Raw genomic sequence first — 16475 nt, 5'->3', positions numbered from 1 at the left:
CATTGAAGATCTGCCTCTTTGTCACCAAGACATACAGTATGAGATAAACAAACATATCGCACCAACCCAGAGCCTATGAGTCAGCTGTGGCCACAGACGTTAAGTGTTGATGATTCAAATTCTGCTCGTTTCAAGAGCCTGCTTGTGAAAGCGACAAGTTAAACCCACCGTCAGCTTGTGATGCACTGTCATGCTGACCCACAGGCACTCAGCTAACAGAGATGCATTAGAAATACTTAGGTGGATGGATACTAGCAGGAACTTAGAAGGATTAATTCAGGCTTGCTAGTGTTCTTGCAAGATTTAGAAACTATTTCTACCTGGCAGGCTCTTTTGAAGGATGGCCTCCCAGTTATCTAGGAGGTGGGCTGGGACTTTGACCTTTTCCCTTCACCCCGTCATGGCTATTTTCTCCCTGCCCTCCTTGGCAGAAGTGCTACCATGACATGAGTCTTCTACATCAGACACACAAGGGTAAAGAAAATAGTACTACCTACCACTCATACAGCCATTTCAACAGTAGGTCTCAAACTGCTTTACAAAGGAGGTCAGTATCATTATCCCAACTGTAAAATGGAGAAATAGAGGTGTAGAGAGGGGAAGTGACTTGCCCATGGTCTCCCAGCAGGCCAGTGCTGGGAACAGAATTCAGATCTCCTGAGTCCCAGTCCAGTACCCTATCCACTAAGCAACACACCTGCTTCCCAGTTTTTCCTACAATAGTTCTTGGCATTTATATAGCACTTTTCATCTGAAGATCTCATGGCACTTTGGAAAGGCAGGTGTCGTCCTACTCAATTAAGTGACTTGTCCAAGGCATCACCGTGAGTCAGTGACAGATTGGAATAGAACCCAGGCCCACGATTTTCAGAAGTGTCTAATGATTATGGCTGCCCAACCTGAGCTGCATTAAAGGGATCCGGCTTTCAGAGAGTGGGTCCCTAAATGCATGGCACCCAAAATCAATAAATCACTTTTAAACATATTACCTATCTCCTTGCTCCCACGTCTGCAGCTTTAACCACTGATGTTGTGGCCAAGTGTTGGTCAATCGGCTGTTAGAAGTTAATGTTGGTAATATTTCATGATACATAAAGCTGTCAACCCCTTTTACACAAGTGTCCACATAGGATTAATCCTTCTCAGTCTACACCTTTCATGGATATCATCATCATTTCCCCACAGAAATCAGTCTCACCTGCCTACCAAGAACCTGACAACAGCTAGGCTCCTGGTGTGCTAAGACCACTGACTATCATGCTGACCAGTAGCATCTCACTGGTTCCTTGCGCTTGCCTGTTGGCTCGTCTTATACTTAGACAGTAGGCTCTTTGGGGCAGGGACCGTCTTTTTGTTCTGTGTTTGTACAGCGCCTAGCACACCTGGATCCTGGAACTTGACTACTGCAATACAAACATTAATAAATAATATTAACAAATTTATTCTGCAATTAAGTGTATAGACAAGTTAAATGTGTAAATAGCACCAACTCAGTGAGATTCATCCTACAAAAAAAGAATTTCATCAACAGTACAAAAGATAAGTGCAGTGTTTGGCCTTTTTCGCTCTAGATCTGGTGGTTTAAAAAAATTACAAAATCCATATATCTTTTAAAAAGATATAAGACAGGAGGCACGATGGGAGTTTTCACAAGCACCAATGGATATGAAGATCTTGTCCTAACACATTAAAAGAATAAATGCTGCCTTTGTTTTATCAACTGTTTTAATCAATAAGGCGTGGGAAAGATGGTTAATGTCTTGGACACAGCTGTTGAGTTTCCTCTTTTGTTCAAACACCCTGCCTATGCCATAAAAGGGAACACACGGGGATAAAATTCAACTCAACATGGGATTTCTCCTACTTAACTAATAAGGCCTCCTGTTGCTTTGTTTCTGGAGACTGCTTCTCTGTACTGAGTTTCTCCGACAAGCCAGCAGGATATATAATGAATCCGAGGCAGCCAGCAGAATGCATAGGTGAAAGCGCCCCAGCAATCCTTCAATCTTCAGCATGGCCAGCAGGCGAGGCAGAAGTGCAAGCTTCATGGTTAGGACACACTTCCATACATTAAGGAACCAGTTCAAACCTTCCTGGGTACTTTATAAAATTACTTCTCAATGCAGTTCCATGGACAGGGGAGCCAGGATTCAATGGCCGTGTGAAGCTTGCCTGCTGATCCCGAATGTTGAAGCAGCTCTCTATGAACATGGGCACACACGTATTATATTTAGGACACTAATGGAAATAAAATCCACTGGTTATAATGGGTCAAATGACTGCTGGCATAAGGGGGTGAAGCCAATGGAGTTCTGCCAGAAGTGAATTGGGTCCTGGCTGTCTGAGTGGAGATTGGGATAACAAGTTTAGGATGTTGGGAACCCTGAGAACAACAGTATCTCAGTCCTGCCTAGGTCACTACACTCTGGTGCTATTTTCTCCTCAAAACAAACACTTCTTAATTGTACATAAAACCAAACATATGTAGCCAAACAGCTGTATATACAAAATACAACGCCTGCAGTGTTCATGGAGAATTGATCTCTGCTCATTAAGTGTTGTGGCATTGCCACATTAACTCCCGCAAACAAGCCCTCCATCAACACTGTAAGCATTGTGTATCTGCTCTCCAAAAGAATACACACACATTGCAGCTGCCCAGTATAGACATGTACATTCACCCTGGATGTTCATTCCCAAGTTCTTTTTTTGTACATACGGAGCGATCATTTTTGGCTGCAGCCATAAGAGCATGCTCCTTATGTACACCTGTGTTCTGTCATTTGCCACCTGTTCCCCCCTTCCTGGCATAAGACAAAGCACAACGAAAGCAGACATACAAAGCATAGGAGATCACCACCTCTCCTCCAACCCCCCATATCCCAAATCTCTCAAGGCACATGACACTGCCCTCACTCAACCCCTCCCACCCTTTGTAAGGGCAAAACAAATACAGAGCTCTTCTCTGTTAAGCGTCAGTTGAATGTTTGATTCTTAGTGTGCTAGTGAGATAAAAGCATTTTTTAAACTAATGGATCCTAACTCCCATTCCTGATGTTTCCATGGGAAATATTAATTCTTTTAAAAAAACATTTGCTGATGGGTAAAACCACTTGTTGGTTTTCCCACAGTAAAGGTCAGCTTTAAACCTCCTACCCCTTGGGCAAAGAGATCCCTTGCCCCTTTCTATTAGGTATTAAAGAGTGCTTATATGTTTGTTTACTCATGGAGTTCAAACACTCACTGGACAGCTAGCTTTGGTGTGCTTCTGGCTCCTTCTCTAGCTCAAGTCCATCTTCTCACAAACCAAGATTATTGCCCTAAAAATAATCTGTTAAGTGTCTCTCAGAAATAGAGGGAAAGGGGGTTGGGGTGATTCTAAACTGAGAAAGTTAGAACTCCTGTCCATCCCTTCCCACATCCAAAGAGGGAATTGTCCCTTTGCACAGACTGAACCAACAGCTCCTCCTTTGCTCCTGGTTAGTGCTCTGAATCGGAGACGTAAGAGGGCTGAGTCCATCTCCACACCAGCATATCCTCTCCTGCTATTCTGTGTGACTCTGTCTGAATCCGTGATTCGTTCGAAGCCAGGAAGTCCACAGCTCTGTTCCAGACCCGCTTCATTTTTTTCCTGGAAGGAGCAGCAAAACGTAAGCATTATCTATGCCTTATGTTTTCTTGCTTAGCGCACTTGTCACTGCCTACAAAGTGACTCTTAACCTCCTCCCGTTGCCTTCCAATATAGAGTAAAGGAGATCAAAGCTAACATTCAGAGCTAATTCTGAGACAGGGCGTCAAGGCACAAACTCTTTATACATGGTTCTAATACTGTGGAAGGTGAGCCCTCCAGGCACTACAAGCAGGCTTACAGATTGCACAGAATTCCAAATCTGAATTGTGGTGCAAGGAGACCCCAATTAGTAATTTTCCCCAAGGACACCTGCAATAACGTTTGCAAATTTTAGATTTTAGAACACAAAGTGGAGCTTGCCTTGTTCTGGATCCGTGTCTAGTTATGCTCCCAAATTTCAATTCAGGATCCCATGCAGGCAAATGAGCTCAAACCTTTTTGATCAGATAAAACCACATCAGACCGACTGATAAGGATGAGAATGATTAAGGCTTTGTACTTCATAACAGCATGGATCTCAAAGTACTCTACAAAGTAGGGATGATCTCCATTTTACTGAAGAGGAAACGGAACTTTAGAGATGAGGCAAATGGCATACTGCAGCAAAGAAAAAACAGGACCCAGTCTACTAACTCCCCATCCTGTGATCCAGCTACTCGACCATGCTGCCTCCTTGAAGAGCAACAAACCAGAAACCTACCTGTAATTGGACAGCATCTCCCATTTACATCTGCCTAATTAGCAATTGCTTTGCTCTGGCCAGTGGGGAAACCCAAATTTGATTAGTGAGCTTAGTCTCACTCCCATGGCAGGCAATGCACAGAGCCATCCAGGAAAGAGCTACTCTGATGCTCTGGCTACACGCTGGATGCCTCATTCTGAAAGGCACAGCACTGCAGTCCTCCTGGCCAGAAGATATGACAGAGCAGTGATGTTCAGGATAACATCTGATTCAAGTTTAGATGAGGGAACACAAATAGAACACCCCAACACCCAGGAAAAGCAAACAAAAGCCAATTTCTCCTTGCTATGACAATGACAGCACACCTGTGTGAATGTTCAAAATGTCAGCACTAGGAGAAGAGCTCTGCATGGCTTGAAAACTTGTCTCTCTTGTCAACAGATGTTGGTCCAATAAAAGATTCTCTCACCCACCTTCTCTCTCTAATATCCTAGGACTGACACGGCTACAACTACACTGCATAGCACTAGGACTGTCACATTTATCCCCAGTGGGTTACAACAATAGTCTGGGTTATGTCAGAATCCTTTGCAATCCCAAAGGCCAGACTCATTCCTCTAAAATTCCTCACACACCCCTCCCCAATAAGTCTGCTTCCAGTCTGTTACCCACGAAGTGCACTATGACCTGAGCTGAAGGGAAAGAATTTGCTCACCTGCTTTGGGGTGGAATGAGGGTGTCTCGAACGTGAAGGATGCCTACATATGGGTATCGCTCCAACCTCTGTTCCCACTCTTTGTAGTGATCCTGGACAGCATCTGTAAGAGGAAACAGAATGGGGCAAAGGGGAGTGAAATTATCTGAAATGAAGAGACCATTTTAAATTAGATCGCCAAAGAGCTGTAGGGTTCTACCTATGATTTTCTTCACCATTTCATACATGGCCTGCTCCTCTTCTTCCATCTTCCGCCAGCGATACTTCAGGAGTAACAGGATCCCCCAGAGGACGATTAGACCTATGAGTGGACGAACACAAATGGAAGCATGTGCACTCATATTCATGTGTTCAGTGGATGTTAGCTGCTCTATTTTCTACTCTTATCAGAGACAGTTTTTATTCTCTGCTATCCAGGGCCTGCCTGGAACTATATCTGTGTTATTCATGTTGTTTATTGTGGCAACCACAACTCATGGGAATTCTGAAACTGACAGTGCCTGGAGTCAAACTCCAAAGGGGAGAGATTTCTTGGCAGTTCCCTTCCGCCAGAAAACTCAGGATGACTATTGGTCTCTACAGCATTAAAATTCAAGACCCCTCACTTTGACAGAGCCTACCCCACAATAATTCAGAAGAACAGTCAGGCTTCACTGCTCTCGAAATAAGGGGTCAGAAAGGAGAGGAAGCAAGGCCTTGTGGTTAAGGCACCGGACTGGGACTCATGAGATGCAGATTTAAGTCGTGACTTTGCCACTGACCCCCTTTATGACCATGAACAAGTCACTCAGTCTCTCTGTGCCTCAGTTACCTATCTGTAAAATGGGAATAATGATACTTCCTTTGTCTGTCTTGTCTATTTAGATTATAGGCTCTTCACAGCATGACAGGAACTGCCTCTCACTATGTGTCTGTACAGCACCTAGCAGTTGGGCCCTGATCTCAGCTGAAGCATTTGGGCACTACCACAATATAAATTGACAAAGAAATACTACAACTCATTAACAGTGATGCCAGAAGACTGAACAGTGTTGTACATGGAAGGGATGAGAACAAAGTCTTTGGGCAGGTTGTTAATAGACTAACTTTGCAGGCCACCACAACGAATGCTTGAGATACACTTAAATGAGATGGACAGCTGATGTACTTGCTGATTTGAAATAAAGGAAAAGCACTTACTGCATGACAATGGGTCTCTACAGGTCTCCTTCTATTGCAAGATCACAGGTTAATTAGATAGAAATTAACTCACCAATTCCTTTAACATTTACCACTAGTTTAATGTGGTTGTGGGAGTTTGTGTAGGGACGGGGAAAGCTCAGCTATTAAGGCTAAAGACTTACTCCAGAAGAAGATGAAAAGGTTCATAATGGCGGTGCTTATTGCCCGGCGGAAACGACAGCCTAACCCCATCCGAGGACGGGTGGATTCGAGGCACACCACCTGGTCTACACTGGTAACCGGTTCTGATGGGTCTTCCCCTTTTAACCTGATGGGAAAAGGCAGAAAACCACCCCTGAAGAGTGCACAGACTCCAGCAACAGACTTTAATCAGGACAAGGTGCGCAAACACATTGCAGCAGCTGTAACTCTTTCAGCACACCATGTAGAAAACACTAAAGCATTCTCACTGCTGGTCTTTCCAGAACATTTCAGCACTGGCTGCTTAGCAAGGGAGGAATATGGCTTTAGAAAAGGCAGCAGGATCAGAACTCCCACTGGTAAACTGAAGTCTCCCTCTGCAGACACTTTGACAGCACTTCTCAGTGTGCAGAAGATTAAACTTTAAATTGGATTCCCATCTCCCAGCATAGAGAAATGGAAATGTTTACTGAGTCACTCATCAGCAGTTGCGCAGAGAGCAGCTGAGAGAGTGTGAATGTCTGTGGAGGCTGGACTGTTTTCCTTGCTACAGATGAGCATAAACAGTTTAGCTGGAAAAGTGACACCAAATCAAATATGGCTAACGTAAACCAGACACAACCTTGGAAAGCGTTTATGGCACAGTTCATAACACATTCCCAAATTCACTCGTGCATGCACTATGCCATCAGATACCCTTTGCACTTATAGCACAGATAGACAGATCTACATGAGTTTGCTTCCTTATTGGATCTATTAAATCAGTAGGCATTAGGTAAATCCAACTGAAAGTGCGCCAATTTGTAAGAGATGGATTAAGATTTTTTTTTTTTTTTAAAGCTACCAATTCACTGTAGGGTTGTAATGAATAGCCCACTGTAGACAGGTAGTGCAAATTACTTGAACCCTTAGTCCAGCAGCATGCAAATAACAAGCCATTGGCAGGTTATAGTTGTTTAACTGAGCCATGCTGTAATTGGAGATACCCAACTGTTTCACAACCACTTTGTCTGATTTATAGTCCAAATCTTAAATGAATGTATAGAACAGGCAGCAGAATTACCAACCACAGCGATCTTATTTTGTTCTGTTTTTACCAGTGCACAGTCAAAATAACTTCACATAATGTCTGTTAAAAAGCCAACCGCAGTTTTTTAGCTCACTGTACATTCTTATTGAGTTTCATAATGAGCTGCCAAACACTGGATCAATTTGGTGAGCTGTTGATGAAGTTGTTAATAATGCATCTGAAGAAGTGGTTTTTTTACCCACGAAAGCTTATGCCCAAATAAATCTGTTAGTCTTTAAGGTGCGACCGGACTCCTCCTCTTTTTTTTTTTTTTTTTTTTTAAGAAATAGACAACACCTGGAACATTAGATTACAGCAGTAGCTGTAGGGGGCAGGTTAGGAGAAAAAAAATAATGGAATTCTATTCAAGCTATGCCCACAACTCCAGTGTTTCTGCTGAGATGAGTTAAATAGTAGTGAAACAGCTAACTATGTTGACATTTAAATGATCATTACTAGACCCCAGAGTTAATACTGAATGGAGACAGGTCACATCTTTGTGAGTTATGTTAGTATGTCCACTGACTCAGGAAGACAATACTGCATTAGGTTACATTCAGAATGTTATAGTCAACTATAAGGGCTACAGGTTTAATATTCTGTTTCCCTGCATCATTAAATCCTTCAGAAACTGGTAGAAACATGAAATGTGCTGGTATAGCATAACAATTCATGCTAGTTCAATCTAATCTCTGATAACTGCAAAGGGGGCAACTTCAGATTGCTAATATTTTCCCTCCTTGACAGTTCTCCAAAGTAAGTTGCTTTCAAATAATGTATCTGCGTTTTGGTGCTTTAAACTATGTTTATAATGGGTCCCTGCCTACAATTAGTGGTTCTTAATATCTCCCACACAGTCCACGAGGACATCCGAATGAGACAGGCATAGGAGCCTTTATAAATATACAGAACGGACTTATACAGCGTTTTATATTTTTCAAAGGGCTGAACAAAACCTTAAGCTGATTTTCACAGGATGATGATTTCAACTAGATGAAATTCAAGATTGTCAAACACAAATATTCCTCACTCCCCTCTCAAGTGTTAAAATCATGGCTGTCCATGAAGGATAAGAGGAAATACTCTATCTCAGACAGATCCAGCACCCAGTGAAGGTAATGAGAGCCTTTCCATTGATCAGGTATTCTGTTAGTAATACATACTAATGCTGACACATTCACAATTTTTTTTTTTTAAATAGCAACCTTCATCCTCAGATCGCACAGCATTTTACTAACTAACAGGATTGCTTCAGTCACTAATGACCTTCAGTCACCTCAGCGGTGGAATGTGGCTGCACATTAGAACACCAAAGCCCCATTTGCAGCAGAAATACTGAAGAGAGCAGTATCCAATGGAAAGCGTTGGGGAGAATTTTAAAAGACAGATTCTAATCACACAGATTTGGAACACAGGCAGGACATGTGGACTAACACTTTAAATTGTTTGCAGCGCTGTTGTAGCAGGGTTGATCCCCGGATATTAGAGACACACAGTGGGTGAGGTAATATATTTTGCTGGACCAACGTATGATGGTGAAAGAGACAAGCTTTCGAGCTACACAGACCTGAATAGAGCTCTGTGCCGCTTGAAAGCTTGTCTCTTTCACCAACAGAAGTTAGTCTAATAAAAGGTATTACCTCACTCCTAAATCTTGCAGTAAGTGCCAGGGGATCTTTAATAACCACAAGAATTCAGGACCTCAGATTTATCCATCATCTGAAAGACAGCAGCTCCATGAGCACAATGCCCCCCAACACAATGTTGGGACACTGACTCACCTACCAAATCACCAACAGTTACTGCAGCACACTACTTTTAATTTGGAGGTTCTCCCATTCAAGTACTGACCACCCCAATCCTGGCTTATTTTATGAGATCTAACAGGATAGGTGATATGCCAACAAGCCAATATATACTAAATATCAAATTACGTAAGATCAGCCAGTGCTGTGAATTATAACTTGAACAGCTTGTGCTGCCACTCACTCACCATATCCCTAAATCATTGTTACTGTTCAGTATCCATTGCAGGGCATCTTCAAACTTCTCTGGGGAATTACCGGTTACATTCTAAATGGAAGAATCCATAAGAAGATTAATTCTGCATTCATTTGAGAAGGTGGAATAACATTATTGCCTTGCTGTAATGGGAGAAATTGCTCTACCTGCATTTTTTTTTCTAGATTACCTCTTATCAATTTAACTAACTCAGCAAACTGGCAGAGAGGCAAACCAAATCTACAGACCGGCCTGGAATCTTGACTACAATTTATAACTTGGTATATCATACATGAAGCACACTGTAAAACAATATTCTCCCTACACTTCTGAGACTAACTGCTAAATACAACAATCTTGCTGACAATTTTCTATGAAGAAGTGGAACGTTAGATCAAAGCAGCCTGCCTTCTATCACTTTGGGGTGAGCTGGGGAAAACCTTACTGCTGCCAATCCCCAATACAGGGACGTTTCTGGCATCAGAAGACTGACAACTAAGGAACAATCATTAGTTAGATTTACAACAGCTAAATCAGTGTTGTCAGAGAGATGGAGTAGAAGATTGTTTTCTGAAAGAAATGCGGAGAACAGGACTGGCCAAAGGAACATCTGGAAAGACTCAGAACCGGATGAAGAAATGAACCAGATGGTACATTGTTTTATAAAGCAATAAATAACAGACAGAAAGAAATTAACTACAATACACAACAATTAACACTCATTCCAATCCTACTTACCGCCACATAATCCTTTGCTTCACTAACCAGAATGCATTTACTTTTTAGCTTCTCAGGGTTTCCACACTCAAAACTACCTAGAAAACAAGTCAAATAGATGGAAACAACCCTGAAAAAAATCCAACTCTTAGACAATCAGGAAATGCCCTGAACGATCTGGAAGCGTTATTCTTTTAAATCAGTTTTAGCTGTAGCCAAAATGCTTACACCGAAGATTGGAGTTAAATATTTTAGCCAGATAATGTTATGACCTTTAATAAAATTTGTAGCTATTGTATATAGGCTAAGACAAGGGTTCTCAAACTGGGGGTTGGGCCCCCTCAGGGGGTCACAAGGTTCTTATATGGGGGGGGGGTCATGAGCTATCAGCCTCCACCACAAACCCCGCTTTGCCTCCAGCATTTATAATGGTGTTAAATATATAAAAAAAGTGTTTTTAATTTATAAGGAGGGGTCGCACTCAGAGGCTTGCTATGTGAAAGGGTCACCAGTACAAAAGTTTGAGAACCACTGGCCTAAGATAAGGGCAATCAAATCTATTGCTTCAAGGTATATGCTACCCACCACAGGAGCCAAGAAGAATACCGCCATCTCACACTACAAAACTGCACATTTGGCCAAATGCACTAGGAACACTTTCCATCAGGTATGGCGGATGTTCAACTTGACTGATCAATGTTACAGTGGAGCATACCTCCCTGCTTCAACCTTCTACTAGAACAAAGGCAAATGTTGGAGGAAAGTCCACAAACCCAAACCATGAAAACCTGACTTGAAAAGAAGTCTGAACATACCTATTAAATAACTGCTACTATGCTATTGAGTACAATTTTCAAAAGTGATTTAGGCACTTGAGAGCATAAGACTCACTGAACATGTAAAGGAGTTGGGCTCCTAAGTTACTAAATCACTTTTCAAAATGGAACTCAAGTACTTTTGACAATTCTACGCATTGGCACAATATTAATAAGATTTGCTTGACTGAATAATGAGAAGATATAAGAAACTTCTAACTGCATTTCCTTCTCCAACATGAAACCATTAGTCATTGACCTGGGCAGCCACTTGTATTCTAATGTCTGATTGGACTGTTTTGGCCAGTGTTCTAAGCCAATGTTTTATATAAACATATGGAAAAGCTTTGCTGTTGGACTCTGGTATCTTGCAAAGCATTTGAGGCACTGGGGTAAAAAAAAAAAAAAAGTTATAAAGTTGAGTATTTGCATCTCAAATTCCCAATATATGATCTGCAAATAACAGCTCCATACAAACACAGATACCTTGGCAGTGACATAAGTGCATTAGTAAAGCACAATTCACATTTAAAGAAAACATTTTCTTCACCTTTTGCCTGCCTTCTCAGTGCCCCTCAAGTCATTTGCACAAGGAAAATGTCCAGCCAGCTGGGAGATGCAGTTTGCTGAACCCTCCTAAGTGCTTTATAATGACAATCAGAACTCACCAGCTTGTATTGCCAGGTAGTTATATAATTCATACAGCATGGTCATTAAAATGTCCTTCTGTTTAGCTTGACAGAACTGAAAGTCAAAAATAAATAATAAACATCAATACATCAATAGCAACAAGATAGCAATTAGATCAGCCAAAATACAAAAATAAAATACTAATAGAAGTGTATGTTCAGTTGCACTCTACTTCATCTGGTAAAATTAAAATACAGGATTACTGAGGCAAAAAGTCTCAGGGTCTAATCCTGTAAATTGCTGAGCACTTCCTGTGAAATGCAAATACCTCCAAGTCCCAAACATCATAGCCTTCTACTCCAACAGCAGCTGAGGGAGCAGTTCCTTCAAACTCAGGTACAGTAAACAGATTTATGATATACTTCCCCAGAACATCACAAGAGACCAACTATCAATTTACCAGCATATCTCACCACTCTGAATTTGATACAGAAGTCTGTCTCTCTCAATAGTGCATTATGGAATAAATCAGAACTGCATAAACACATCTCAACAGAGATTAGGGATTTAGCTTTATTAAAGCTTCTATTAGAAAAACTGACTATACAGGTAAAATCTGTCACAAATCAAAGTCACTTATGTTACAATTAACTAAAGAAAATAACACCAAGTGATTCAGATCTTCAGTAGCTTAAATCTACAACTTTCAGATTGTTCTATACAGTCACAATCTAGTCTGGCCTGCAAAAAAAAAAAAAAAGCCTATTAAATCTAACTTTGGTAAACCACTAAATTCCACCTGTATAATGATACAGGCTATTTGGCAGTGATATTGACAGTAACTGATTTGTGAAATTTGCTAGAATAGTTAACTGTCTGTGAGATGCCGGTCCCTACAGTACGGATTTTTAAAAAACGAACTTTAAATTTACACTTACATCATCTGTCCTTGTCTCACAATCCACAGTTAACAGTTTAACTGAGAGAGAGAAGAAAATAAGGGTTAGTCAGCTGGAAAATAAAAACTTCAACAGAGAAAATAACTAGTGATTAAAGCAGTGGTTAAAAATAGCTACTTTTAAAGCATCTGATTCTTCTACCATTCATCCCATTGAGTATTACCTTACTAGTCAAACATTGCTATTGAAACAACTAAAGTAGGCCATATCGAAACCCAAATTAGTAACATACACATCAGGGCAGAAACAAGGAATTTTGTTCAGTAGGCAAATAGGTTGGAGTTTACAAACCATTTTGCAAATAATTCTAGAGAGAAGAGATGTTTTATGCTCTTGCAGTATTCACTGACTTTGAGAAAACAGGGCAGCGTGCTCACCTAGTCAATGCACAAAACACTCTCACCCGTGTTGTGTTTTGGCAACCACACTTTGCAACCTCCTTCCACATACCCTTTTCCTTCATTTTGGAACCAGACAAACAGAACATTTCTGTGAATTTAATCTGCTACAGTAGGGATATAGGATGTCACTTTTTTTGCATATTTAAGCTCAAATGTTCTTGGAGGTAGCAGCAGAAGGCAATTTCAAGTCTTGTACTTTTGAAGTGGTCAAGATCAAGGACACTGGATGACTGTGCTTTGTAGAAAATGACATTAAAACAGATGATGGGCAATTACACGGGTAGTACATCATTATGATGGAGGATCATAAAATATGTCCTCAGTGCTAGATGAAAATTTAACTCTCCATAAAAATCTATGGATTTGAAGAATCTCAAGCCAAGTTCACTTGAGAAAAAAAAAAACACACACACCCACAAGACACTTTTCCATGACTAACAAAGTGCCCCAGGGATTGGGGAGACAAGAGGCAAAGAAAACACATGAAGACAGGGAGAAGAAAAATAAATGCAGTGAAGATGGACAATAGAGGGGATGGAAACAAGAGGAGACTGGAGAGAAAGAAGGAGAGAGGAAAAGGGGGGAAGTGATTTTAAAAAGTCTTTAATCCCCCACGTACGGTTCTCCTCTGCCCCCAGAAGCCAGCCTGGCCCGATCATCTTCGCCCAGAGGATGCCCAGGAAAATCACCAACAACACCAGGGTGGCCAGGTACAGGAACCAGGACAGGTAGAACTCCAGACCCTTACCCTTTCCTACTGCACCCTGCTTGGGGGCTGCCCCTGTCAACTGACTCGTGGAGGTTAACCCTTCTCCCCCTGTCCTCCACGGGATCCTGCGGATTAATCTCCCTACTACTGTTGCTGTCCCGCCCTGGGTGCTGGGGGTTAACCCGCCATCTCTTGTCCACCACTGGGTGCTGGGGGTTAACCCGCCATCTCTTGTCCCACTCTGGGTGCTGGGGGTTAACCACCCATCTCTTGTCCTCCTCTGGGTGCTGGGGGTTAGCTTCCTTTCTGTCTCCCATTGGGTGCTGGGGGTTAGCTTCCTTTCTGTCTCCCATTGGGTGCTGGGGGGTAGCCTCCTTTCGGTCTCCCATTGGGTGCTGGGGGGTAGCCTCCTTTCGGTCTCCCATTGGGTGCTGGGGGTTAAACCAACATCTCTTGTCCTCCACTGGGTGCTGGGGGTTAACCCCCTTTCTACACCTCGCTGGGTGCTGGGGGTTAACCCCACATCCCTTGTCCCCCACTGGGTGCTGGGGGTTAACCCCACATCCCTTGTCCTCCCCTGGGTGCTGGGGGTTAACCCCACATCCCTTGTCCTCCCCTGGGTGCTGGGGGTTAACCCCACATCTCTCGTCCTCCACTGGGGTCTGGGGGTTAACTCCCTTTCTGCCTCCCACTGGGGCCTGGGGGTTAACTCCCTTTCTGCCTCCCACTGGGGCCTGGGGGCTAACCTTACATCTCTTGTCCCGCACTGGGAGCTGGGGTTGAACCCCCTTTCTGCCCCCCACTGAGTGCTGGGGGCAAGCCCCCCGGGGGCTGCTGTCTTCCCCAGCTGGGCCCAAGGGTTTAGCCCCTCTGCTACATCCCTGCGGGGGAGCTGGTACCCATCATCTTCCTCCTCCGAGCCCTCCTCCTCCTCCTCCTCCTCCTCACTCTCCCTACGGCCCTGGCTGTGGGCCCTGTGTGCCAGGGGGCTGGGGTTGCGGCGAGGGTAGGAGGCCGAGGCCGGCTCAGGCCTGGAGGCACTGCCTGTGCTCTGGCTCCTCCGGCCGGCCGCCCCCTCCGCCCGCAGGCGGCTCAGCTTCCTCACATAGAGCTCGCGGGTGGAGTCGGTGATTGGCCCCGGCTGGAAGCCCAAGGCCCGCAGCTCCCTGCCGAGCTCGGCGTCTGACAGGCCGGCCATGCTGGGGGTTGCTGTCTTCCCCGACTGGGGCCTAGGCGCCCCCTCCGCCCGCAGGCGGCTCAGCTTCTTCACGTAGAGCTCGCGGGTGGAGTCGGTGATTGGCCCCGGCTGGAAGCCCAAGGCCCGCAGCTCCCTGCCGAGCTCCGCGTCTGACAAGCCGGCCATGCCCGGAACTGCCGCCCAAGCGGGGCCTCGGCCGGAAGCGCTCTGTGAGAGGGGAAGCAAGGACCGCCATCTTGGGAGAGGCGGAAAGGAGGCCTCTAGTCTCCATCGTGGGAAGGTCAAGGTAAGCGCTATGTAGCGTCTAGCCGGGCTGTTGCGCCCGCCATCTTGGGAAGGTCAAATAGGCCCAAACGCCTCCCATGGACGCCATCTTGGGGAGGTCAGAGCTCTGGTCCCAAGGGCCTGCTCTCAAGCCCTTATCATGCAGGGGCCGGGCTGGAAGGCTGTTTTCTGCCCTTCACAGGAAACAAGTTAGACACAGGGGAAAGGGGGGCAGCTCAGCCTTTTATTTGTGATTGCGCCAGCTAAATGCCCTCGTGTCACTGCTTCCAGATGACCCATCGGTGGCCCAGTGCATTGCCGGGCGGTGACACTTGGACGCCACAGTGCATTGCAGAGGGTGACCGATGAGACGTTGCATTGCCATGGGGCGAAGCTTTGGTGGCAGTGCCATTGTCAAGGCTGCTTCCCCACTTTGGACTTTAGGGTACAAATGTGGGGGCCTGCATGAAAACTTCTAAGCTTAACTACCAGCTTAGATCTGGTCCGCTGCCACCACTCCCAAAATGCTAATTCCCTTCCCTGGGTAGCCTTGAGAGACTCTTCACCAATTCCCTGGTGAATACAGATCCAACCCCCTTGGATCTTAAAACAAGGAAAATCAATCAGGTTCTTAAAAAGAAGGCTTTTAATTAAAGAAAAAGGTAAAAATCATCTCTGTAAAATCAGGATGGAAAATAACTTTACAGGGTAATCAAACTTAAAGAGCCCAGAGGACCCCCCTCTAGCCTTAGGTTCAAAGTTACAGCAAACAGAGGTAAACACCCTAGCAAAAAGGTACATTTACAAGTTGAGAAAACAAAGATAAAAACTAACACGCCTTGCCTGGCTGTTTACTTACAAGTTTGAAATATGAGAGACTTGTTCAGAAAGATTTGGAGAGCCTGGATTGATGTCTGGTCCCTCTCAGTCCCAAGAGCGAACAACCCCCCAAAACAAAGAGCACAAACAAAAGCCTTCCCCCCCCCCCCAAGATTTGAAAGTATCTTGTCCCCTTATCGGTCCTTTGGGTCAGGTGTCAGCCAGGTTACCTGAGCTTCTTAACCCTTTACAGGTAAAAGGATTTTGGAGTCTCTGGCCAGGATAGGGTGACCAGATGTCCCGATTTTATAGGGACAGTCCCGATTTTTGGGTCTTTTTCTTATATAGTCTCCTATTACCCCCCACCCCCGTCCCGATTTTTCACACTTGCTGTCTGGTCACCCTAGGCCAGGAGGGATTTTATAGTACTGTACACAGGAGAGCTGTTACCCTTCCCTTTATAGTTATGACAGCCATCATGGGGGGAGGTGGGGCTTTGGTGC

The 16475-nt window shown here is 44.1% G+C and overlaps 1 protein-coding gene across 2 annotated transcripts; it reads right to left on the bottom strand.

Moving 5' to 3' along the window:
• Positions 1-2754: 2754 nt before the first annotated feature.
• LEMD2 (LEM domain nuclear envelope protein 2) lies at positions 2755-15054 on the bottom strand. Of its 2 annotated transcripts, none has more exons than XM_065403010.1 (10): positions 14099-15054; positions 13602-14029; positions 12561-12601; positions 11661-11736; positions 10199-10275; positions 9453-9532; positions 6372-6517; positions 5228-5329; positions 5029-5131; positions 2755-3631 (listed from the first exon to the last, which is right to left on the bottom strand). In XM_065403010.1, the coding sequence occupies exons 1-10, from the start codon at positions 15052-15054 to the stop codon at positions 3481-3483; spliced, it is 2160 nt and encodes a 719-aa protein (XP_065259082.1). In that variant the 3' UTR covers positions 2755-3480. The 2 variants fall into 2 exon arrangements, with proteins under 2 accessions (XP_065259082.1, XP_065259084.1); XM_065403012.1 differs by having other exon boundaries at positions 14210-15054.
• Positions 15055-16475: the final 1421 nt, after the last annotated feature.

Source organism: Emys orbicularis, chromosome 4 (assembly GCF_028017835.1).
Source record: "Emys orbicularis isolate rEmyOrb1 chromosome 4, rEmyOrb1.hap1, whole genome shotgun sequence".
Taxonomy (NCBI): Eukaryota; Metazoa; Chordata; order Testudines; family Emydidae; genus Emys; species Emys orbicularis.
This window is presented reverse-complemented; position numbering and strand designations above follow the sequence as displayed.